Source organism: Leucoraja erinacea, chromosome 8 (assembly GCF_028641065.1).
Source record: "Leucoraja erinacea ecotype New England chromosome 8, Leri_hhj_1, whole genome shotgun sequence".
Classification (NCBI taxonomy): Eukaryota; Metazoa; Chordata; class Chondrichthyes; order Rajiformes; family Rajidae; genus Leucoraja; species Leucoraja erinaceus.
The window spans coordinates 38,581,943-38,607,196 of NC_073384.1; the positions used below are offsets into that span (position 1 = coordinate 38,581,943).

General features: G+C 42.2%; 3 protein-coding genes across 6 annotated transcripts in view; 1 reads left to right on the forward strand and 2 right to left on the reverse strand.

Moving 5' to 3' along the window:
- Positions 1-134, reverse strand: part of edaradd (EDAR-associated death domain) — a 32,603-nt gene extending 32,469 nt beyond the window's left edge. The window contains 1 exon segment of the mRNA XM_055639536.1: positions 1-134. Within this exon segment, the coding sequence (XP_055495511.1) occupies positions 1-40 (40 nt within the window). The 5' untranslated portion in view covers positions 41-134.
- hyls1 (HYLS1 centriolar and ciliogenesis associated) lies at positions 132-23,468 on the forward strand. 4 transcript variants are annotated; one of them, XM_055639534.1, is made up of 13 exons: positions 2,904-3,006; positions 5,505-5,617; positions 6,456-6,557; positions 7,083-7,154; positions 8,039-8,130; positions 12,335-12,582; positions 13,579-13,637; positions 17,799-17,941; positions 18,294-18,354; positions 18,925-18,988; positions 22,752-22,833; positions 22,925-22,957; positions 23,274-23,468. In XM_055639534.1, exons 3-13 carry the CDS (start codon positions 6,458-6,460, stop codon positions 23,403-23,405), a joined length of 1,086 nt encoding a protein of 361 aa, XP_055495509.1. In that variant the 5' UTR covers positions 2,904-3,006; positions 5,505-5,617; positions 6,456-6,457; the 3' UTR covers positions 23,406-23,468. The 4 variants fall into 4 exon arrangements, with proteins under 4 accessions (XP_055495506.1, XP_055495508.1, XP_055495507.1 ...); XM_055639531.1 differs by lacking the exons at positions 2,904-3,006; positions 5,505-5,617 and adding an exon at positions 132-201; XM_055639533.1 differs by lacking the exons at positions 2,904-3,006; positions 5,505-5,617 and adding an exon at positions 2,758-2,793.
- mrpl4 (mitochondrial ribosomal protein L4) overlaps positions 23,455-25,254 on the reverse strand; it is a 14,250-nt gene continuing 12,450 nt past the window's right edge. Inside the window, exons 7-9 of the mRNA XM_055639535.1 lie at positions 24,509-24,618; positions 24,207-24,280; positions 23,455-23,626 (exon numbers count right to left, since the gene is read on the reverse strand). Coding sequence (XP_055495510.1) covers positions 23,481-23,626; positions 24,207-24,280; positions 24,509-24,618 — 330 coding nt within the window. The 3' untranslated portion in view covers positions 23,455-23,480. The remainder of the gene's footprint in view (positions 23,627-24,206; positions 24,281-24,508; positions 24,619-25,254) is intronic.

The window sequence follows — 25,254 nt, forward strand, 5'->3', positions numbered from 1 at the left end:
CTTCAGGCAATTGGCCGTCCAGTGGATCAAGGGTCGCCATGCGAGCAGTCTGGTGAGGCCGGTCGGGAGAGCAGCTGTAAATGAACTGAAGCGAGAGTGGAGGGTGTGCAACAGTGCGGACAGTATTGGGGCACCACTTCCTGGGAATGGAAGGCGCGGTGCACAGTGTGTTCTTGAGAGGTGGACGCGCGCTCTCTATAGGTATGTCACTCAGCTGTGGAGAATGAGGCGACCAAGTTGAAATGCTATTGCATTAAGTAGAAACAAGCAACCACATATGCTGGTTTACACAAAAGGACACAAAATGCTGTAGTAACTCCAACAGTTTATGTTATTTTGTTGTTGCATTAACCTGAATTATGAAACCGCGCGGAAATCCAGTGATCCAGTACTGCAGTGTGCGAATGACATTGTTTTTGCAAATTTGGAACTGAACTTGTTCACTAAAGCTTCGGAAAGGATGAATCTTGAAGACAAATGTCCTCTTACAAGCTGCCCACAGATTCACAATGCCCTTCTGTAAAATGCAGAGCCTTTCTAAATCTCAAGATTTGTACACAACACACCCAGTAGCTCACCCTTACTTTGCTAGTCACATCTAAAATAGAATACCAGTGGATTAGTCAAATGTGATATTCCTTTACATGAATCTAGATGGACTTTGCTCAGTCCTGTATTTTCTTCAAGGCATTCTGTAATTTTATGCTTCTTTTTACAGATTTCAGCATTTTATCGGTGTCAATAAAAGGCTAACAGGTCAGAAGTTACCTGCTTTCTCTTTCTCACCTCAGGTTCCTATTAAATCTTTCCCCTCTCCCTCTAGCCATCAACATATGTCGTCTGGTTCTAGATTCCTGTACTCTGGGTAAAAGACTGTGCATTTACCCTATCTATTCCGCTCGTGATCTTATATATATAGGACTAGAGGTCATAGCCTCAGAATTAAAGGATGTTCTTTTAGGAAGGAGATGAGGAGAAATATATTTGTTAGAGGGTGGTGAATCTGTAGAATTCTTTGCCACAGAAGGGTGTGGTGGCCAAGTCAATGGATATTTTTGAGGCAGAGATAGATAGATTATTGATTAGAACAGGTGTCAGAGATTATGGGGGAGAAGGCAGGAGAATGGGGTTAGGAGGGAGTGATAGATCAGCCATGATTGAATGGTGGAGTAGACTTGATGGGCTGAATGGCCTAATTCTACTATCACTTACGACCTTATGATGTTTGTAGATTAGTTGGCCTCTGTAAATTGCCCCTCGTGTGTAGGGAGTGGAAGCAAAGGTGATATAACATAGAACTAGTGTGATCAATAGGAACCTGAGGGGTAACTTTTTTTACACAAAGGGTGGTAGGTGTATTGAATGAGCTGTATTTACTGGACTTTATCTTGCACTAAATTATATTTCATTTATCCTGTATCTGTACACTGTGGACAACTTGATTGTAATCATGTGTAGTCCTTCTGCTGACTGGATAGCTCACAACAAAAAAGCTTTTCACTGTACCTCGGTAAATGTTACAATAAATTAAACTAAACAAAACAAGTTGATAGACACAAAGTGCTGGAGCAACTCAGTGGGTCAGGTAGCATCTCTGGAGAAAGGGAATAGATGACTTTTTGGGTTGGAACCCTTATTGAGACTTCTAAACTACGGGAATGCACTCATCATGGGTAATATATATTAAACAAATAAAAACAGTACATTAATAACCATTAACCATGGAATAGATAAGGTAATTGGATAGTGTATTTTACCCAGAGTAGGGGAATCAAGAACCAGAGGACATAGAGAGGGGAACAATTTAATAGGAACCCGAAGGGCAACTATTTCACACAAAGGGTGGTTGGTATATGGAACGAGCTGCCAGAGGAGGTAGTTGAGGTCAAGAGTCAAGAGTGTTTTATTGTCATATGTCCCATATAGAACAATTAAATTCTTACCTGCAGCAGCATAACAGAATATGCAAACATAGTAAACAATATAATAAACGAGAAAAAAAGTTCAGTATATGTTTAAGGATAAGGGGGATATCTTTTAGGACCGAGATGATGAAAACATTTTTCACCTAGAGAGTGGTGAATCTCTGGAATTCTCTGCCACAGAAGGTAGTTGAGGCCAGTTCATTGGCTATATTTAAGAGGGAGTTAGATGTGGACCTTGTGGCTAAAGGGATCAGGGGATATGGAGGGAAGGCAGGTACAGGATACTGACTTGGATGATCAGCCATGATCATATTGAATGGCGGTGCAGGCTCGAAGGGCCGAATGGCCTACTCCCGCGCCTATTTTCTATGTTTTTATATCCTACATATGCACACATATACATCCATACATATAAAACAACAAACTAACAATAATAATGCAAAAAGACAAAACCAATGCCCCCAAGTCTATGTAGTTCAGAGCTTATTTGGAGGTTGTCGTGTTTAATAGCCTGATGGCTGTAGGGATGAAGCTGTTCATGAACCTTGACGTTAGTTTTCAGGTTACTGTACATTCTTCCCGATGGCAGGGGTGAAATGAGTGTGATGGTCTGGGTGTCTGATGATGCGGCTGCCTTTTTGAAGCAACGACTCTTGTAAATCCCGTGACATTCGGACAGGTACATTGATAGGAAAGGTTTAGCAGTATAGGGCCAAATGCAAGCAGATGGGGCGTATTGGAGGGTGTGGGCAAGTTTCACTCTGTATGACTCTATGAGACTTGCCTAGAGACGGCGACGCGACATCACTCGCTGTTTCCGCCCACAGCTGGCGCAGGCGCAGTAGCGCGGGTTCGGCTCATTTTAACGGTCGGTGTTTGAACCGTCGGTTCCTTCCCGCGGGTGGGCCCGCGCGCGGAGAGAGAGGGAGAGAGCGCGCGGCGGGTGGTGGCCAAAGCGGCTCGGCCCAAAGATTATAGCTCGGCCCGCGCGCGGAGAGAAGGAGGAGGTCGACAGCTGTCGGTCGGGGAAAAGAAGGACGGCACGGCACGGCACCGTGTGTTGCACCGGGCTGGGGCTCGGGTGAGATCTTAGCACCGTGTGTTTGGTATTAGAAGGTGGTTATGGTGGAGTGCAGGTGTTTGTAGCTGAGTATCGGTAGTCACGGCGGCTGGGGAGAGGATGCAATGGCGATAATTAAAAGGAAAATAAACGTGCTGGAGGAGCTCAGCTGGTCATGCAGCATCTATGGAGAGAAACACAAATATTTAAGTCTGTAGAAACGCCCCGACCGGAAAGGTCGCCGATACAAGTACTATGTTTCAGTTGTGCTGCTGCAAGTAAGAATTTCACTGAGGACTACAGATACTGGTTGTATAGGAAGGGTACAGGAACTTCAGGTGAGACAGGGGTGAGGGAAAAAGAGGAGGTGGGGGGGTTGTGTTGTTGGTTAAGGAGGATGTCACTGCTGTGGTCAGAGGTGACATTGTGGATGATTGGTCTAGTGAGGCTATATGGGTGAAGCTGAGGAACAAAAACGGGATGATCACCTTGTTGCGGGTGTACTACAGACAGCGGGAATTAGAACGAATGTGATGGGAGATTGCAGACAGCTGCTGATCAAATAAGGTTGTTGTAGTAGGGGATTTAAACTTTTCCAATATAGACTGGGAAAATCATAGTGTGGAGGGTTCAGATGGGGTGCAATTCCTCAAAAGTGTTCAGGAGAGTTTTCTTAAGCAGTATGTGGAGGCCCCCGCACGTGAGAGTATTGGGAAATCGGGAAGGGCAAGTTAATGAAGTGTGTGTGGAGGTGCTTTTTGGGACCAGTGACTAGGTTTAAGATAGTTATGGATAGGGACGGAGAGGGACCACGTGTTAAAATGCTCAACTGGGGTAAAGCCAACTTTGAGGGTATGAGAGAAGGTCTCGCTCAAGTTGACTGGAGCAAGCTTGGGATGTGTACGTCTCCGTTATAGTGAAGGACAAAGCAGGCACACGTAAGGAAGCTTGGCTGACGAGGGAGATTGAGACGTTGGTCAAAAACAAGAAGGATGCATGGGACAGGTATAGGCAGTAGGGATCAAGTGCATCCCTGGAGGAGTTTCGGGAACTCAGGAGTAAACTAAAAAAGGAAATCAGATGGGCAAAGAGGGGCCAGGAGATAGCTCTGGTGGATAGCATTAAGGACAATCCCAAAATATTTTATAAATACATGTGGAAAAGGTTAATTAGAGAGAGAGTGGGACCTCAGGAATCAAAGCGATCACCTCTGTGTGGAGCCAGAAGAGATGGCTCCTAAATGAATATTTCTCCTCTGTGTTTATTGAGGAGAAAGACAATAGTATGGAGGAAATTGGAGCAATCACTGGAAGTGTCTTGAGAGCAGTCAAGGTTACTGTTGAAGAAGTACCGAAGGCAGAGCTGTAGATGTGTACATGGACTTCATTAAGGCGTTTGACAAGGTTCTGCATGGTAGGCTGCTCTGGAAGGTTAGATCTCATGGGATCCAAGGAGAGAGAGAGAGAGATAGCTGAATGCATAGCAAATTGGATCCATGGAAGGAAGCGCATGGTAACGGCGGAAGATTGTGTCTCAGACTGGATGCCTGTGCCTAGTGGTGTGCTTCAGGGTTCGGAACGGGGCCCGTTACTATTTGTCATCCAGATCAATGATTTGGATGAGAACATGCAGGGCAAGATTAGTATGGATCTCTATTCCATGGAGCGCAGGATGTTGAGGGGAGATCTTATAGCGGTATACAAAATCATGAGAGGAATAGTTCAGGTAGATACACAGAGTCTTGCCCAGAGTAGGGGAATCGAGGACCAGAGGACGTAGGTTCAAGGTGAAGGGGAAAGATTAATAGGAATCTGAGATGTAACTTTTTCACACAAAGGGTGGTGGGTGTATGGAACAAGCTGCCAGAGGAGGTCGTTGAGGCTGGGACTATCCCATTGTTTAAGAAACAGTTGGACAGGTACTTGGATTGGACAGGTTTGGAGGGATATGGACCAAGCGCAGGCAAGTGGGACTAGTGTACCTAGGACATTGTTGGCTGGTGTGGGCCTGTTTCCACACTGTATCACTCTATGACTCTAACGACGGATTCTGGTTTATGCCGAAGATAGACACAAAGTGCTGGAGCAACTCGGGCAGCATAACTGGAGAGAAGGAATAGGTGATGATTCGGGTGGAAACCCTTCTTCAGACTGAGAGTCAGTGGAGAGGGAACTGAGAGATATGAAAAGCTACATAGAATAAATTAATGAAAGATATGCAAATAGACAGAACACAGAGGAGGTGCAGTGAGATAGGGCGTTGCAGAACCTTAATACATAAAAGGACACAAAGTGCTGGAGAAGTTCAGTGGGTCTGAAGAATTTGGATAGCACTGCAAATGTTCTCTGCAGGCGTGAGCTACTCGAGCACTTTGTGTCTTTATATTTTAGGAGGTGGTTATGACTAGGTGTCGGTTGTCATGGCAGTGACAGTGAGGTTGTAATGGCGATAATTTATTAAAAATGAAAAGGAAAGTGCTGCAGAAGTCCTTATCTTTCCTTTTTGCTGGAGGTTCTCAGCTGGTCAGGCAGCATCCGTGGAGAGAAGCACAAAATACCAGCGTCTGCAGAAGGGTCCCAACCTGAAAGGTCGCCTATTCATTCCCTCCAGAGACGCTATCTGGCCCGCTGAGGTACTCCAGCACTTTGTGTTTTGCTCAAGATTCCAGCATCTGTAGTTCCTTGTTTCGCAATGTGTGGAGGAAAAGGATTGACGATTTGGGTCGAGATCCTTCTTCGTTGTTTTCACCACAACCTTCCCTCCCCATCTCCAATATTGAACAATCAGTCTTCAGCAGAGGTCTTGCCTTCATACACCTGTGCCACACTTCAACGAGTTTCAAGCTAGGCATGATGTCAAGCTTTTTCTGTCGCTTCGGGGCATATTTCTCCGACAAGGAGCCCCCTTTCTCCCGCATCTAACTGTCCTCCTCTTGTACTCCCATTGCCTGCCTTCTACCCTCTCTCGATCTTTTCCTCTCTAACTGCCCCCTTACCCACCCCTAATCTCGCACATTTCGAACGTGCAGCTCTGCTCTTTCACTGACAATCCCAGTATTGTCATTGGGGGTGAAAAGGGAGGTGCCATTTATAGTAAGAATATTTCAGACATTAATACGTTTTGGGATGTATAAAGGATTCTAAAGATCATAACAATGTACAATATTATTTCCATAAAATGAATAGAGTTGCGTTTTTGGGGCAATCAAGGCATTTAAAAGCATTTAATTTGAAATGAGGATTTAAAAGATTTGCTGCAGCTTCTGTGGCTACTCAAAATGTAATCAGTATTTATACATTATTTTATCAGTGTCCTGATATGTCAGCTGTTTCTTACTGGAGATGTAACCACTGTTTTCTGTTTTAAATTTATTTAAAATGTTTTCACAATAATTGCCCTTGGTCTATATTCTCTGAAAATACATCAGTAAAATTTGGCAACAGTCTAAACAAACATTTTTTTTTCTTCAGTAATGGCAGGACTTAATTTCACTGATCAAGATATTCAAGAGCAGTTGAGTTTGTTGGGCTACCACAATGTCCCACAACATCAACTTTGTGAGTTCAGAAAAGGTAAGAAGTTGCATTACACTGATATGTATTTGTATTAAATAACAATGTATTCCATGAGCAAACTGTTTTACACCCTTAGAGATTCACTGCTACTGGATGGGTTTTTACTTTTAATTCTTTCCTGAAGGAGATAATTAATGGTATATTGCAAATTATATAATCTTGACCAAGTGGACCATTTTGAACTGACCAACCCTGTTTAAACCAGGCTGAAGAAGTTGAGGTAGAAGAACATACGATTGCCTGTTCCTAAGATTGAGCACGATGTAGTGCATCTTCTAAGAAAGTAATGGAACGTAACAGCTATCAGGATATCTTACTTAATGAAGAACATCCAAGTTCAATATCAACATTCCTAAGTCTTTCTCCTTCAGCAAATTCTCGAACATCTTGCTTTATTACTATTGATTTATTATTGCTTTAAGATAAACTAATGGCTATTAAGACAACATAGTAATATCTAATGAATAGTTCAGTCGAATAATGACCATGGTTAAATGCATTAATGCTGTTTTGTTTTTCCAGATCTGGAAGAACTGATCAAGCATGAGAGTTCAAAGAGTCAAGGCTCCAGTAAAGCCAGTTCAGAATCATGTGGTACTGTAAAGCCGTTAAATTATTTTTGCAATATTTTTTGATAAAACAACTTGTCAATCAAAGTGGGATAAAGCAAGTCAAATATAAGCAGTGAAACGGTCTCAATCTGCATTTTAAATCTCAACTCTGTGGGAGAATCAAAAGTTGGGAGGACTTCTTTGAGCCATCAACATTTGTGGCTTTGGGGAGATATGAATGGTGAATCAATCAAGTAGATTTGATGGGCTGAATTCTGCTGATATCACTTATGAACATGCTCAATTAAAAAAAATTAAAAAATCTTAATTTATTATTGCAAACCCCAGTCCCTGGCAGACATTCCTTTCCATAAAATGAATGGAATTGCACCATGTGCCACATTGCTGAATAATTATCTTATGTACCATACATACAAAAATACATTGTTGTTGGTAAAGAAATGTCAGTAGTTCACCAACTTTTTAAAAATTATTCTTTGGGATATTCATTTGTGACCATTATTTCTTGTCTCAGCCAAATTCACTTCATGTGAATAGCTTAATTTCATCAATACTATAGTAATTCACATACATTTCACAAAAAAAGTAAATGGAATTATTGATCTGTTGTAGCTACACAGAATACAATTAAACCAATAAAAGCATGTTAATTACAATTATTATTGGGCCAGAAAAAGCAAGTTTGAAGCAAAGTATCGATTAATTTTACCTGTAAAATGTTATATTCCTTCCAACAAATAATTCGTTTTTCCATTGCTACAAAATTTGTACTCTTCTGAAGTTTCCCTCTATTGTTTGAAGATTAGAACGTATCAGGATTTGCTGTATTTAAATTCACTAAGTGGTAAATGTTTGTGAAGGATGCTGCTTTTTTTTGAAAATGTGATATGGTATTTTCCTATCAAGATATACAGATGAAAAATAGTTCCACACAACAGCCCATTTTAGCAACCCAACCTAATGATCGACGAGAGTTCAACTCTGAAAAAGAGAATCGGGTGAGTAGAATATTGTTTTTTAAATGATGGAGAACTGGAGAGAGGCTATAGCTAAAGATTTTGTCACGGTCAAAAAAACTGAATACAGGTGCACAACCTTTTATCCGAAAGCCTTGGGACCAGACACTTTTCGTAATTCAGAATTTGTCGGTCTTGGGAATGGAAATTTTTTAGCATAGACTTTAATGGCTGGCTCAGTGGTAGAGTGCTCGGCTCATATCCGCAAGGTCGCGAGTTTGCGCCTTGATCCCGGCAGTTACTCGGTCGCGAGTTTGAGTCTTCAATGTCGTTTTTTCTTGCAGAATAAATGTTTGTATGAAATGCAGTGTAGGAGAGGTGTACTGACTGTGTGGGCAGAACTTTGGAAGTGATTGCCCACCAGTCTAAAAAGCCGCCGTGTCTCCCTGTCCCTGGGATAGCAGGGGGCGATCAAACAGCACAATACCCCCCTCCCCCTCCAACTCCAGAGGAATCCGCTCCCCGATGGGCCGCTACGGCAACAAGTGGCAGTTTGCCCACAGCCCGAGCTGCGCCACCCCAAGAACACCTTGCACACCATCAGCTTCTGCCCCTATGTGTTCCTCTGGAGTTGGAGCGGGGCTGGGCTGGAGTTGCTGCTGGCTGTGCGTCTCTGGGTTCTCTGTGCTTGCAGTGGGCCTGGGGGTCGCTGTCCCGTTGGTCCTGACGTCTCCGGCCACCCCCCTGGACTGGAGCTGAGACTGGGAACTGTACCGCCCTTGCCCCCTCCCTCTGCAACTGCAAACAACCCCACTCTCCTGCAAGGGCGGTACAGTTCCCGGAGGATGGCAGGTGGCCGGAGACGTCAGGACCAACAGGAACCCGCTCCCCGATGGGCCCCTACGACGCCCCGAGCTGCGCCCCGTCATCCGCAACCCAGGTTCCTCTGTAGTTGGAGCGGGGCTGGGCTGGGCTGCTGTTGGCTGTGGGTCTCTGGGTTCTCCGTGCTTGTGGTGGGCCTGGGGGTCGACGTCCAATTGGTCCTGACGTCTCCGGTGACTGCACTGACCTGCTGGCAGCCATCGCCGACTTGAAGACAGTGCAAAGCCCCCGCGCCGGTGCAATGGAGAGGGGAGGGAAGGGGTCACACACATGGCCGGGGAGCAGAGGGGTGTAGGTGGTGTGAAACGGAAGGGAGCGGCAATCTGCTGCTGCCCACACTGTGTATCGTGTCTACCGTGGGAACTTTTTAACTTAGCGGGCAGGCAGCAGCATATTGTCAATTATTAACCCTCCCGCGCAATATACTCTCACCTTCTCTTTTATGGATGGGGATTTAGTTCCCCTTTCTTCCAGGACCGACCGGAGGTTCCGCTGTCACCTCTGCGGGCCGCCCTCGGTGAACGTCCTGTCTCCCTGTCCCTGGAATAGTAGGGGGCGATCAAACAGCACAATACCCCCCTCCCCCTCCAACTCCAGAGGAATCCGCTCCCCGATGGGCCGCTATGGCGACAAGTGGCAATTCGCTCACAGCCCGAGCTGCGCCACCCCAAGAACAAGACGTTATTCTTGCACACCATCAGCTTCTGCCCATACGGGGAGCGTGTTCCTCTGGAGTTGGAACGGGGCTGGGCTGGAGTTGCTGATCTGGGATCTCCGTGCTTGCAGTGGGCCTGGGGGTCGGTGTTCCGTTGGTCCTGACGTCTCCGGTGACTGGCACTGTGCTGCTAGCATCGCGACGTGAAGACAGTACAAAGCCCCCGCGCCGGAGCAATGAGCGGGGAGCTGGAGAGGGGAGGGAAGGGGTCACACACATGGCCGGGAAGCAGAGGGGTGTAGGTGGGGTGAAACTGAAGGGAGCGACAATCTACTGCTGCCTGCACGCTGTTAAAAAGTTCCCACGCAAGACTCACGATACACTGTGTATCGTGAGTCTACCGTGGGAACTTTCTAACTCAGCTGGCAGGTAGCAGCATATTGTCAATTATTAACCCTCCCGCGCAATATACCCTCATCTTCTCTTTTATGAATGGGGATTTAGTTCCCCTTTCTTCGAGGACCGACCGGAGGTTCCGCTGTCACCTCTGCGGGCCGCCCTCGGTGAATGTTTTCAAGGACCTTTCTTCAAGGACCGAAAAAATATCGCTATTCGGAGGTTTTCGTTATTTGGATCGTCGGATAAAAGGTTGTGCACCTGTATTGAAACTGTTGAAAAAATATAGAAAATTGAATAACTGAAAATATAAAAACTGAATTTCGATATAATTTGGCCGTTTTTGAAAAGGAGACCATTTAAGGGAAATTAGGTAAAACAAGTTTCTCTAAAGTGTCACAAGTCATTGGAACTTCATGAAAGTGCAATAGAAGCAGAAATGTTGAGTATTTTTGAATAATATTGTTTCTTTGATAAATGATTGTTTAGAGCAGGGTGGTACAGTTGAGGTTACAGTCAGGTCACCCATGATCTTGTTAAATAGAGGGCTTTAGACCCAGATGATCTACTACTTAGTCATGGCGATATACAGCACAGAAACATGCCCTTTGGCCCAACTTGGCCTTGCCATCCAAGTTGCTTAACTAAGCTAGTCCCCCTTGCTTGGGTCTGGCCTATATTCCTCCAAACCTTTCCTATACATGGACCAGCAATGGGAAGAATATCTGGGAAGAATTTGGAAGATGCAGGGTCTTTTCATTCCAAAGAGGAAGAAAGATTCTAGGGGGAGAATGAGGTGACCATGGCTGACAAGAGATATCAAGTACAGTATAAAACTAAAAGAGAAGGCATATAGCATTGCAAAGATTAGTGGGAAGCCAGAGGATTGGGAGGCGTTTAAAGAACAGAAGGTAACTAAAAAGTCAATATGGGGAGAAAAGATGAAATACGAAGGTAAGCTAGCTAATAATATAGAAGAGGAGAGCAAGAGTTTCTTCAGTTGTATAAAGAGGCAAGAGTGGACGTTGGATCGCTAGAAAATGATGCAGGAGAAGTGATAATGGGGAATAAAGAAATGGCAAAAGAGTTGAATAACCTTTTTCCATCAGTCTTCACAGTGGAAGACACCAGCAATGTGCCTGAAATTCAAGAGAGTCGGGGTGGAAGTTAGTAGAGTGACTATTACTAAGGAGAAGGTGCTTGGGTAAGCTGAAAGTGGATAAGTCATCTGGATTGGATAGACAGCACCCTAGGGTTCTGAAAGAGGTGGCTTCAGAGATTGTGACGGCATTAATAATAATATTTTAGGAATCACTAGAGTCAGGAGTGGTTCTGGACGATTGGAAAATTGCCATTATTACCCCGTTGTACAAGAATGGAGCAAAGCAGAATAGTGGGAACTATTCGTCTGACTTCAGTGGTTGGTAAGATTTTAGAGTCCACTATAAAGGGTGAGGTTAAGGAGTACCTAGAAGTACACGATAAAATAGGCTGACGTCAGCATGGTCTCTTAAGTCTTTTACCTCTCACCGATGCCCTCTAGTTTAGCCTTCCCTACCATGGTGGGTGGGTGGGAGCAGCCTGGGGGTCTCGCTACTCACTTTCTCTTTGTCTCTCATGATTTTATAAAAATTTATAAGGTTGGCTTGGCTTCTGGGCAGTGGGCAGGTGCTGTAGACCTGCACGGGAAGGTAGACGCTCCCGCCCCCACGAGTCTCTGGCAGATGGGATTCGTCAGCCTGAGGCAGTCCATCTAGGAGAGGGAGAACTCCGATTTAAAACCTCCACTGCCTTGTGGCCATAGTTAGTCATGGAAAAGGCTCCAGGAGTAAACCTCAAGAAAATCCGTACTTGGAGCCTCTCAGGCAGTTCGTCGTTGTTTACAACCTCGTTCTGGCAGCTTCTGCGACGGCGCTGGTGCCAAACTGTAACGGCCCTGCTGTTCCTTTGGATCGATCAGCGACGTGGAGAGGGGGGACGTGCTGCATGAGCAACAGCCTGTCCTCCATTTGACATTGCCTAGGCTTGCACCACCATGGTCAGTCATGACCGAGGAGGGCCTACTATACCCCTTGGCCACCTATGCATCTAGGAAAAAGGTCCAAGCTTATCGAGCCTCTCTTTATAACTCAAAATCTCCAGACTCGGTAACCTCACTGTTACTTGTATCTTAACACAGTCAAAATTAGTCAGCTTGTTGAGATTATCCCCTGAGATCTAAACTAATCCACGGAACCCGAGTTCAATGACTTGCCTATGAAATGGTTGTGCATAAACTATCATTTTAATTGGTATATTCTTTAATGTTTATAGATTTCATATACGAGAGAGATTTTCCAAGGTGTTCCTACAGGATTTCATCAGTGTGACACATACAGCAGATATACAGTGGCACCAAACCTGTTCAGAAGCACATCAGCACCGTCAAAGTTAATTCTTCAGAATAGCCCTGATCAAGAGAGTGATATCAGTCAGATGCAATCTGAGAACAGTGGGACGAGCAGCCCTGAAACGTTCCCTGAAAACACTAGGAAACCGATTATTAAGAGAAAAGTGTTAAGGTATGTAAGCTGACAATGATTTTGTATGAAGACTAAATATGTTAACCACATTTTCTAACTAAATTGAAGTGTTGAAATAATCCTTTAATCCTGAATTTCAATGTCCCAAAATATTTTTAAGCATGCTGTTCTGAATAACCTGTAATGAAATTGAGGATTCTTAAGTCCCTACATTTTTCTTTGTTTCCTGTAAACAAATTAAAAACATGTTGCATATTATATCCTTGGTAAATATTTATTTGAATTTTTGAATTTATAATGCTTTTTGTAAATGTCAATTTTTTGCTTTTGTAAATTTAGACCAACATTAATCCTGTTTAATTTAGTAAATTTAGACTAACATTAATCCTGTTTGATTATCAGCGATTTTCTCCTGTTGGGACTGTTTGATTTTTCCTTACCGCTCTTGAAGATAATTAAGCATCAACACAATTCTAGAGGGAAAAAAAACTGCTGCAGGAACTCAGTTGGACAGGATGATGCCTGACCCACTGCTTTTCTACAGCATTTTGTCTCTTGCTCTGGATTCCAGCATTTGCAGTTTCTGGTGTCTCCAACACAATTCTAGACTTTTGTAGCTCTGTGGTTTTATTTGTGATTCCAGGTACAGCTACAGAGAACTCTTAAAATACAGGAGGAACCTACATTTTTTTTTTGCTGTTACGTGGAAATATTTCAAAACATATTTCATGTTTATACACAGGAACAAAAGTTACAAATACCCAATGTTGTATGATTTTAAATGGTTGAGAGATCTGTTTTCTCCATTATCACATTTTTTAGACTCTGCCCTATTATTACCATTTTTTTTTTAAATTGCAAAATAAGAGATTAAGATGAAGTATTCTGTTCCTATGAAAATGGTATTAGAATTTGGAAGCTGATTACTTTCTCATATTTTGCATTCAATTTCTAGTTTGTGTCGTGCATGTATTGGATGCAAATTTGATTACTTTTGTGATGTTTTTTTTTTTAATGCATTGCTCTATATTGCAGGAAGAAGAATGGACAGTTGCATGTTTGTGATGAATCAACCTTCACTGAAACTGATTCTGGTAAATACCACGGTCTGGCTGCCTTCTCAGTCTTTGGGGCACCCACGTTATTATGAGTTATTGCAGTACAGATTATTCCATTAGGAAGATTGCCTAAAATAAGATTTGCTTCTCTGTTCAAGTATTGGTTCTACAGTAATTGAATCCTTCAAATCCTCCTCTAAGCCTCTTACTCTGTTATTTTCCTTGTGAAAGAGCTAGTAAGCCTGTCCATCTGCTGAAATGTGTTGCTTACTGTGAAATAGAAAGATAGACTGGTTGTTAATTAAGAAATCGTGTATAAATCAATACAATGGCAGTGATAATTAAAAAAAAAAAAAAATGAACCTGCTTTCGAATAAACAATTTGTAGTAATTGATTATACTCCCCAGCCTTTGGAGATGTCGAAGGAAGAGGCTTCCTAGACCATCATTGAGTCAAAACAAGATAGATTCACAGGCTTAAACCAACTATACGTTAACCAGAGATCCCTACTTGCACTGAATGGAATTGAAAAGTTTGTCCTCGAACACAGATTTATTCAGCCATCATTGCATTCCCAGTAAACATGAATCTTTTTTCAACTGTATTTTGGGAACATATGATGATAATTTATTGGGGGGGGGGGGGAGGTGGCTTGATAGCTTAATTACACATACTTGATTTCTTTGGTTCAAATGCATGTAAAATGCAATGTTCAGAGCTTCTGGGTTATATTTATGAAAACTATTTATGTTTTTAGTGGTTAAAAGTGTAAGATGGGAAGGTCAATGCATTGCAATGACAAGTTTGGAACCTTTGTGCCCCGTCTAAGGTCATGACATATGGATACTAAATATAAAACCACGTGGCCAGATTTGTTTCCAGTTTTGTATTCCAGATGAGGGAAGGGACTTCAAGTGCTATGGAGTGCAATGGTGTCCATTTTGTTTATTGGCATTAGGGACTGCCAGGTCACACACGTATAGGCACAATGTTTAGATCAAAGTATATCTGCTTCATTCTCCAAAAACTTAGTGACTAATGCTGAAATGTGCTTCATTCTGAAGTGAAAGATACAATAGGCATTACATGTTAAAACAATCTGAGTTTAACTATTCTACAAGCTACAGAACTACTTCACCAACAACCTAGGGGACCACCCATATTGAAACAGCGGCCACGAAAGCACACCAATGCCTCTACTTCCTTAGCAGGCCTAGGCAGTTTGGCATGAACCCAACAACTCTTACCAACTTCTACAGATGTGCCTTAGAAAGCATTTTATCGGGAAGCATCACAACATGGCTTGGGAACAGCTCCATCCAAGATGGCAAGAAATTGCATAGAATTTTGGATGCAGCACAAGCCATCACACAAACTAACCTCCCAACCATTATCCCCATGTATAGCTCATGCTGCCTCAGCAAGGCCAGCAGCACAACCAAGGATGAGTCCCAACCTGACCACTCCCTCTTCTCCCCTCTATCTTCGGGCAACAGGTGAAAAAGCACACATTCAGATTCAGGGACAGTTTCTTCCTAGCTGTTATCAGGTGACTGAATTATCCTACCACAGTTATAGAGCAGTCCTGAATTACTATCTACCTCATTGGAGACCCTCAGACTATCTTTGATCTGACTTTACTGGCTTTATCCTGCACTAAATGTTCCTCACGTTATCCCCTTTATCATGTATCTGTACACTGTCCGCTGACTGGTTAGCATGCATCAAAAATTCTTCACTGTACCTCGGTCCATGTGACAATAAATAAACTATTTAGTTTCCTATCAAATATGATATGAGGCAAGAAAAACCCGCAAATGTGTAAAGCACCAAGTTGTAGATCAATTCTACTGCATGGCAGTGTTATAACTGGTAGTGTTTTTATGCAACACAATATTGGAATGAATCAGCTCTGTCTGATGCCACCATTGCCCTTAAGTGACTTACAACTGGTTTTTCACTCTTTCATTTAAATATTTTTCACAAATCTATTTTGAATTTATTCAACTTCATTTACAAACTGGGACTGGGAGAAATTTGGAACTCAATAGAGGAGGACAAAGGGGTTAATTAAGAGGGGGGGGGTAAAGAGCATGAAAGAAAGCTTGCGGGAAATATAAAAACACTCCAAAAGCTTCTTTAAATACGTAAAAAGGAAAAGATTAGTGAAGACAAATGGCAATCAGAGACGGGTGAATTTATAATGGACAACAAGGAAATGGCAGAACAGTTAAATGAGTACTTTGTTTGGTTCTGTCTTCACTAAGGAAGACACAATCTTCCAGAAATACTAGGGAACCAAGGATCTAGTGGGAAGGAGGAACTGAAGGAAATCTACATTAGTCTGGAAATGGTGTTCGGTAAACTGTTGGGACTAAAGGCAGATAAATCCCCAGGGCCTGATGGTCTGCATCCCAGAGTATTCAAGTAGTTGGCCCTAGAAATCGTGGCTGCATTGATGATCATATTCCAATGTTCTCTTGTCTCTGGATCGGTTCCTGTGGACTGGAGAGTAGCCAATGTAACCCCACTTTTTAAGAAAGGAGGAAGAGAGAAAATGGGAAATTATAGACCAGTTAGCCTTCGGTAGTGGGGAAGATGCTTGAGTCGATTGTTAAAGATGTTATAGCAGCGCATTTGAAAAGTAGTGACATAGTCGGTCAAAGTTCGGCATGGATTTATGAAGGGGAAATCATGCTTGACTAATCTCCTGGAATTCTTTGAGGATGTAACAAGTAGAATATGGTCCATTCATTGGGAGAGCCAAGGTCCCACACAAGAGATTAGTGTGCAACATTAGAGCACATGATAGTGGAGGTTGGGGATTGACATGGATTGAGAACTGGTTGGCAGACAGGAAACAAAGAGTAGGAATTAATTGGTCCTTTTCAGAATGGCAGGCAGTGACTAGTGGGATGCCGCAAGGCTCGGTGCTGGGGCCCCAGTTATTTACAATATATATTAATGATTTAGATGAGGGAATTAAATGTGACATCTCTAAGTTTGCAGATGACACAAAGCTGGGTGGCAGTGTTAGCTGCAATGAGGATGCTATGAGTTTGCAGGGTGACCTGGATAGGTTGGGTGAGTGGGCAGATGCAGTATAATGTGGATAAATGTGAGATCCACTTTGGTGGCAAGTACAAGAAGGCAAATTATTATCTGAATGGTGTCAGTTTAGGAAAAGGACGTGCAACAAGACCTGCATGTGCTTATACATCAGTCACTGAAAGTAAGCAAACGGGTACAGCAGGCAGTGAAGAACACTAATGGCATGTTGGCCTTCATTGCAAGAGGATTTGAGTTTAGGAACAAGGAGGTCCTACTGCAATTGCACAAGGCCCTGGTGAGACCGCACCTGGAGTATTGTTTGCAATTTTGGTCTCCTAATTTGAGGAAGGAAATTATTGCTATTGAGGGAGTGTAGCATAGGTTCACCAGGTTAATTCCCGGATTGGCGGGACTGACATATGATGAAAGAATGGATCGACTGGGCTTGTATTCACTGGAATTTAGAACGATGGGAGGGAATCTTATCGAAATATAAAATTCTTAAAGGATTGGACAGGCTAGATGCCGGAAAAATGTTCCCGATGTTAGGGGAGTCCAGAACCAGGGGTCACAGTAGGCCATTTAGGACTGAGATGAGGAAAAACTTCTTCACCCAGAGAGTTGTGTGAGCTGCAGAGGACAATTCACTGGATGTTTTCAAGATAGGGTTAGATTTAGCTCTTGGGGCTAATGGAATCGAGGGATATGGGGGAAAAAGCAGGAACGGGGTACTGATTTTAGACGATCAGCCATGATCATATTGAATGGCGGCGCTGGCTCGAAGGGCCGAATGGCCTACTTCTGCACGTATTTTTCTATGTTTCTATTCTAAGTAGTAAGTAAGCAAGCTCTATCTTAACACGTATAATTGAGTCACCAAGTTGTACAGACTGATAGCACTATAATGATGATCCTTCATGAAAGTTCTACAGCTAGTTAAAATTGTAAAGAATTTCTTAACCTTCTCACTTCAGATGGAGTAGGCAAAATTTAGGAAGATTGTTAGTCTATCTACTGCTTATTCATGCACTTGGAGAAATGAGTTCTTCCTTATTGCTTAAAGCCAATTGTACTTGTACAAGAAATGCTGGAGGCCTTTTGTATTATTTTGTAAATGTAACTCTTTTGATTGGCAACTTTAAAAGATGCAGGCAGTGAATTGGGACAGAAGATCAGCAAATTTGATGTCCTTCGCAATAAAGCAGAATCTGACACAGAAAGTGAAGAATTCTTCGGTCTACTTGGAAGGCGACCAAATTCCACCCAAACTTTCTTTGCCAAAAATCTGGTAAATATTCCTAACACTGTCTTATTGTTGCCATTTGGGACAACGATATTGAACCTTCATTTCGTTGGCATGCAAGATCAAATTCTTATTGTAATTTTAAAATGTGGAATTAATCTTTATTTTTTAGATTACAGAACTAAACACAATTGATTTTTGGTTAATCACATTTTGAGATGAGAGAGACCTTATGGAGTGCATTGACTAATCTCAATTAATCTTGTGTGCATTCAGCACTAATATGCATGGTAAAGGGATCTTGTACTGATGAAACCAGGTGATTATTCCCTGGTTTGTCGAGAACATATGAATAAGACAATATGATAATTTAGAAATATTTCCCTCTCAACTGCAGTGGAACGAAAATCTTTTGGGAGGTGAAGGGTACAGTTGTCCCTCAAATGCTCCAAAGTCATGTAAGTGATTAATTTTTTTTAACATGTATTAGCTTCTAATTTAACACCACATTTTTGTACAAATATAATAATATCCAAAAGATGTATTCTAATTAAGTATTATTAGAAATCAAAGACCAAAAATTAAACCAGTTTCATATGTTTGTTTTTAGTTTTGCTTACAGAATGATGGTGCTTTTGTTTGCACTCTGGAACTGGCTATTGATTGTGTAGTGTGTTTATTGACCCATGGAAATAGTATAGAAACTATAACGGTGGTTTGTATAAAAAGCTTTTGCACTTCAACTCGTAGCAGGTACTCTTCAGTAATGCCAGTGGTGCTATTTTCCCTAAGAAATTGTACTGAGACAAATGCATGACAAATTGGGCATAAAATCCTGTAACACCATGGATTTTTTGGAAATTTCTCTTGATTCCTCAAAGACAGCTTAACTGGGCATTCATCCTGGTCGTTTATAAAACTAAGCTTTAAATTAACTATGCTTTAAGATATTTTAATGTGATGGAAGTTTACACTTTCGAACCAAATTTGCTCATTGTTATTAACTTTTTCAAATCTATGTGTGGCAGTTATTAGACCGGTAATGGATCATCCTCATACAAGAAACTTAAAGAAAACTGATCCTGTGGCAAAGTGAGTGCTGAATTCATAATTATTTCAATTTCATATACAAATCGTAAATTTGCTTTCAACCATGCTACCTTGGAACTGATCTGATCCTCCCATGAACTTCACTCTGCAACTTGTTCATTTACAATTTCATGAATCAATTTAGGTATATTCAGTGCTCAATTGAGGGTTATACAGTGGCGCAGCAGTAGAGTTGCTGCCTTACAATGCCAGAGACTAGGGTTCAATCCTGACGTAGAAACATAGAAAATAGGTGCAGGAGTAGGCCATTCGGCCCTTCGAGCCTGCACCGCCATTCAATATGATCATGGCTGATCATCCAACTCGGTATCCTGTTCCTGCCTTCTCTCCATACCCCCCTGATCCCTTTAGCCACAAGGGCCATATCTAACTCCCTCTTAAATATAGCCAATGAACTGGCCTCAACTACCTTCTGCGGCAGAAAATTCCAGAGATTCACCACTCTGTGTGAAAAAAGTTTTCCTCATCTCGGTCATAAAAGATTTCCCCTTTATCCTTAAACTGTGACCCCTTGTTCTGGACTTCCCCAACATCGGGAACGATCTTCCTGCATCTAGCCTGTCCAACCCCTTAAGAATTTTGTATGTTTCTATAAGATCCCGTCTCAACCTTCTAAATTCTAGCGAGTACAAACCCAGTCTATCCATTCTTTCTTCATCTGAACATCCTGACATCCCAGGAATCAGTCTGGTGAACCTTCTCTGTACTCCCTCTATGGCAAGAATGTCCTTCCTCAGATTAGGAGACCAAAACTGTACGCAATACTCCAGGTGTGGTCTCACCAAGACCCTGTGTAGGATAGAATTAGTGTAGGCAGATTGCTGGTCGGCATGGACTTGGTGGACGGAAGAGTAGAACCTCTCTAAAACTACTATCCAAAATTAACAATCAGGAACTTTCTGATTCCGTTGTCTGTACATGGAAGTTTGTACTGAATCTCTTCTGTTTTTCCTGTGACCAAATGAGTGTAGTATGTTTGCCTACTTACTTTTTAGGACCGGAGTCCCAACTTTGGCCCCGAATGGCAGCCAAGATCAAATTGAGCAGCAGCATTCTGCATCACCCTTTCGTTCAAACAACTTTGGCCCCGACCCGAAATTCTGCAGTTGAAAACACAACTTGAGTTGCATTTATTGATTCAGATTGATAATTGGTGCTGTAGGAAAGAACTGGAGATGCTGGTTTAAATCAAAGGTAGACACAGAATGCTGGAGTAACTCAGAGGGACAGGCAGCATCTTTTGAGAGAAGAAATGGGTGACGTTTCAGGTCGAGTCCCATCTTCAAACTATGTCAGGGGAGTGGACGGTGGAGATAAAATAGTTGGAGACGGCAAGACCGGTGGGAGAACTGGGAAGTGGGAGGAAACGGAAAGCAAGGGCTACTTGAAGTTAGAGAAGTCCATGTTCATACCGCTGGGGTGTCAGCTACCCAAGGAAATATGAGGTGCTGTTCCTCCAATTTGCGCTAGGCCTCACTGACAATGGAGGAGGCCCAGGACAGCAAGGTCAGATTGGGAATTAAAATGCTGAGCAACCGGGAGATCAGGAACGTTTTGGTGGACTGAGTTATACAGGAGTTGACACCTGGAACAGTGGATACAGTAGATGAGGTTGGAGGAGTTGCAAGTGAACATCTGCCTCACCTGAAAAGACTGTTGGAGTCCTTGGACGGAATCGAGGGGGGAGGTAAAGGGACAGGTATTGCATCTCCCGCAGTTGCTGGAGAAGTACCCGGGGAGGGGCCGTTTTCGGTGGGATGGGAAGTTGACCAGGGAGTTGCAGAGGGAACGGTCTCTGCAGAAAGCAGAGAGGGGTGGAGATGGGAAGATGTGGCCAGTAGTGGGATCCCGTTGGCGATTTGAGTATTGTTGGAGTATTATATGCTGTGCGATGGGGTGGAAGGTGAGGACAAGGGGGACTCTGTCCTTGTTACGAATGGGGGGAGGGGGAGCGGAGCTGCTGGATATCGAGGAGACCCTGGTGAGAACCTAATTTATAATGGAAGAAGTGGAACCCCTGTTCCCTGAAGAATGAGGACATCTCCGATGACCTGGTATGAAAAACCTAATCTTGGGCGCAGATGCGCGTAGATGGAGGAATTGGGAGTAGGGGATAGTCTACAGGAAGCAGGGTGGGAAAAAGAGTAGTCGAGATAGCTATGGGAGTCAGTAGGTTTGTAGTAGATGTTCGGGAAAAAGTCTGTCTCCTGTGTTGGAGACGGTGAGATCCTAAAACGGTAGGGAGATATCGTAGATGGTCCAAATGAATTTGAGTGCAGGATATAAATTAGTTGTGAAGTTGATGAAGTCAGTGAGTTCTGCATGGGTGCAGGAGGTAGCACCAAAGCAGTCGTCAATGCAATGAAGGTAGAGTTCAGGGATGGTGCCAGTGTACACCTGGAACAGTGATTGTTTGAGGTACCCAACAAAGAGGTAGGCATAGCTGGGGCCCATGCGAGTGCCCATAGCTACGCCTTGAATTTGGAGGAAGTGGGAGTAGTCGAAGGAAATGTTGTTACGGGTGAGGGCCAGCTCTGCTAGGCGGAGCAGTGTTAGAATCAGCTGGTACTGGTTGAGGAAGAAACTGAGGGCTTTAAGACCTTTCTGTAGAGTAACTGGACATCCATATTAAAGATGAGGGAGTGGGGCCTGGAAAAAGGAAGTCATTGAAGAGACGAAGGGCGTGTGCTGTGTCTTGGACATAGGTAGGGACGGATTGGACGTAGTCGAGGTATTTACAAATTAATTCTTTGGGGCATGAACAAGCAGAAGCAATGGGTTTGCCAGGGCAGTTCTGTTTGTGGATTTTGGGGAGAATAAAAAAAATCGGGCCGTGCGGGGCTGGGGAACGATAAGGTTGGAGAGCAGACAGCCAGAAGTAATTAAATCAGAAATGGTGTGATATTAAGGTCTGATGCTCGTTTGTGGGATTACGGTCCAAGGATAAGGAGAAGGTGTCTGAGAGTTGTCACCTGTCCTCAGCCCGGTAGGGGTCTGTGTGCCAGACTACCACGGCACCTCTCTTGTCGGTGGGTTTGATTATCTATTGGTGCAAGCGGCATCTGGCATTTTCATTTTCTTGGGCATGGAGGAGACTAGCAGTTTGATGAGGGAGAAGGAAAATAGATCAGTTTTCTTTCCATTTGTTAACTGTGCAGCCAATCTTTTTTCCACTCCACAGTATTTATACTTTAAATTTAAAGTTAGTTTTTGTACCTCATCTTGAATCAATGTATGCAACAAAAGAACTAGCATTTACTGGAGATGTTTAAATTATTTAATCCTGTTCATTTTTACCAATACAAATTCAAGCTTTAATTCATTTTTTTTTCTGCATCTCATGCTGCAGTTAAGTTAAGGCCTGTCACACTGTATGAGGTAATTTAAGAATTCTCCCGCGTTCTCCCCCGATTCGAGCTCGTGTCATGTACGTAGGAGCTTATGGATGTCACGTAGCGGCTCGTACGAGTAACGGCAGGTACTCTGGAAATCCAGTAAACTCGTGACGTTTTTTCAACACTGAAAAATGTCCACGAGTAAAAAAATACGTGATTAAAAAAATTGTTACTTTTTACTCGAACGAGCCGCTACGAGACATCCACGAGCTCGAATCAGGGGAGAACTCGGAGAACTCTTGAATTACCTTGTACAGTGGGACAGGCCCTTAAATAAATTTGGACAAATTTATCAGCGCAAATGTTAATGTTTATAGTATTCCGGGCATAGATTTTATTTTTATTTTCAGATATTTTGAATACAAACGAAACTGGGAAACTTTCAAAACACCTGGAGAAAAAGATAGGAAAGAATTACGATGGGGGATAAGGGTATGTATGCAACTATTTCATAAGGAAAGCTACAATTTCTAAAACATTTTAAATTCTTGGACTAACCTCTCAATCATCACTGTTTTATCAGGAACAAATGCTTTATAAAAGTCAACTACCTCTGGTAAGTAATCTTTGTTTTCCTGCAATCTTTTCTGCAGCACAAGCACTGCAGAACAGTGTTTGTCGCTTTAATTAGATTTACAAAATTTAAGCACTTTCCAAAAAAGTAATGAGTTCTAATCCATATTGTTTTAGTATCTACAGTATTTCTAATTGCAAACTTTGCCAAGAGCAATGAGTTAATTAATTGAAATCGCTTACTGAAAAATGATTTCCATTTTGAATTGACAATCTGGGTATTAAATAAGTTTCTAGATAAGTACTTTATCAGCAATAACTTCAACAATAACAATAACAACAATAATTTTTCCGTTCAGAAACCTCAACATATTTACGTTCCAAATAATTATGTTGTACCAACGGAGAAGAAAAGATCTGCTTTACGATGGCAAATAAGACACGAGTTAGCACATGGAACTGTTCCACAGAAGTTTTTCTGCGCATTGTAGCAGTACAAACTATATGCCTGTGATTTTAATGAAATAAGAAAATAAAAGGTCTTTTTAACACCTTTACATTTATTTTTAAGGAAAGTCTCTATAAGGTAGTTTGAATGGATAAAGGGGGGAGAATCTGGTATCATGCCACAAGAGTTTTTTCTCTAGAAGATTGACTGCATCCAACGTAAGAACCAGGGTCTCATGTTTCAGCATGCTATGCACATTCAGCCCTGAAAGAGAAAACAGCAACATTTCAGAAAACTTATGCAGCAAAAAATAATTTAACTTGTAGTTATATCAAGTTAGCATAAAGTACAAGTCCACACTACTATAATTTAAGCTTCAGACAAAAGGTTGAGGGATGTGGGCCAAATGCAGGCAATGGGACAAATTATAGACGGGACATCTTGGTTGGCATGGAAACACACCCCTGGCCCAACTTGCATTACTGAATAAATGGTATTATTTTTGAATAAATAGGGAATTCTGACCTTTTACAGACAGGAATTTATATACACAGGTTCTGCATCTTATTTTCCCATATAACACATTGTCCTGGAATAGAAATAAAGGCTAATCTATGAATGACGAATCTATTAAAGCGAGATAAAGCCTTCGCACATCTAAAATCTATATCAATTGTGAGAAAACATATGGCAAATTGCAATCTACTGTTCTCCTTTAAGAGTGTTTTGATGTGGAGAGACTTGAAAGAAGGTGGTAGTTGCTATTTGCTTTTCTTCCCTCTTCACTGAACATTGACTACTCTGACCAATCAATATGAATAAATTAAATAAAATAAATACTTACCTAAAACAGGAATCACTGTTATTGTTTTGGAATTTTTTGTTGCTGCCAATATATTTTCTGGCATGTCTTCATTACTAAAAGGAATAAAAAAGTGTTATTCCATTTCATGATGTGGAGGCCATTTAATTGTTTCCTCTTGTTTTGAAAGATTTTTTGGTTAATATGTATAGAGACAAGAGTTAATTTTAAATTCTGATGGGATTAAATGGCTTTTACTAATTCTCAAGCCAGTTGTATCCAATAACTACAGGTTGTAAATGATTCACACTTTGTAGCAAGAACAACAAAAAAAAAGTACTCACACATCAACAATAAGAACAGAGTCTCCCCAGTGCCTATGTAATGCCAGGTCACGAAGATATTCAGGGTCTGGACTGGGCATCTCCAAGGAATCAATAATATGAAGGTAATCCTGAGAAGCAAGCCATCACATTAATGGGAATTGCAACACTACATGATGTTTTAAAAGTCAAAAGGCAGTGATGGAACATCCTTACAATATGTTGCATATCCAATAGTTACACTGGCAAAAAACGTAAATATTTATAACTACCTTGCACACCATTTATTCAACATGAGCCACCAATATAAATCAGTCAATATAACAGATTACGCAGATTATTAGATTAGAGCTACAGCATGTAAACAGGCCCTTGGCCCACCGAGTCTGCGCCGACCAATGATCTTGCAGCCACTAGATCTATGCTATCCTAGTTTTGCACTCCATACACTAGGGGCAAGTTACAGAAGCCAATTAATTAACACATCTTTGAAATGGGAGGAAACCAGAGCACCCAGAGAAAACCCACATGACCAGAGAGAACGTACCACTCTATTGACAACACCTGTAGTCAGGATTTAAACCAGGTCTGGTGCTGCAAGGCAGCAACTTAGCCATTGTGCCACCCTTCAACCCATCACAACTGAAGGACATTACACCAAGCAGATGCCATGTGGTTATTAAATAAAAAAAATTCTGTATGCAATTATAATATAGATGATTCGCAGCTCAAATCACAGCATAAAACAGTTCTATTTTGTATATAAC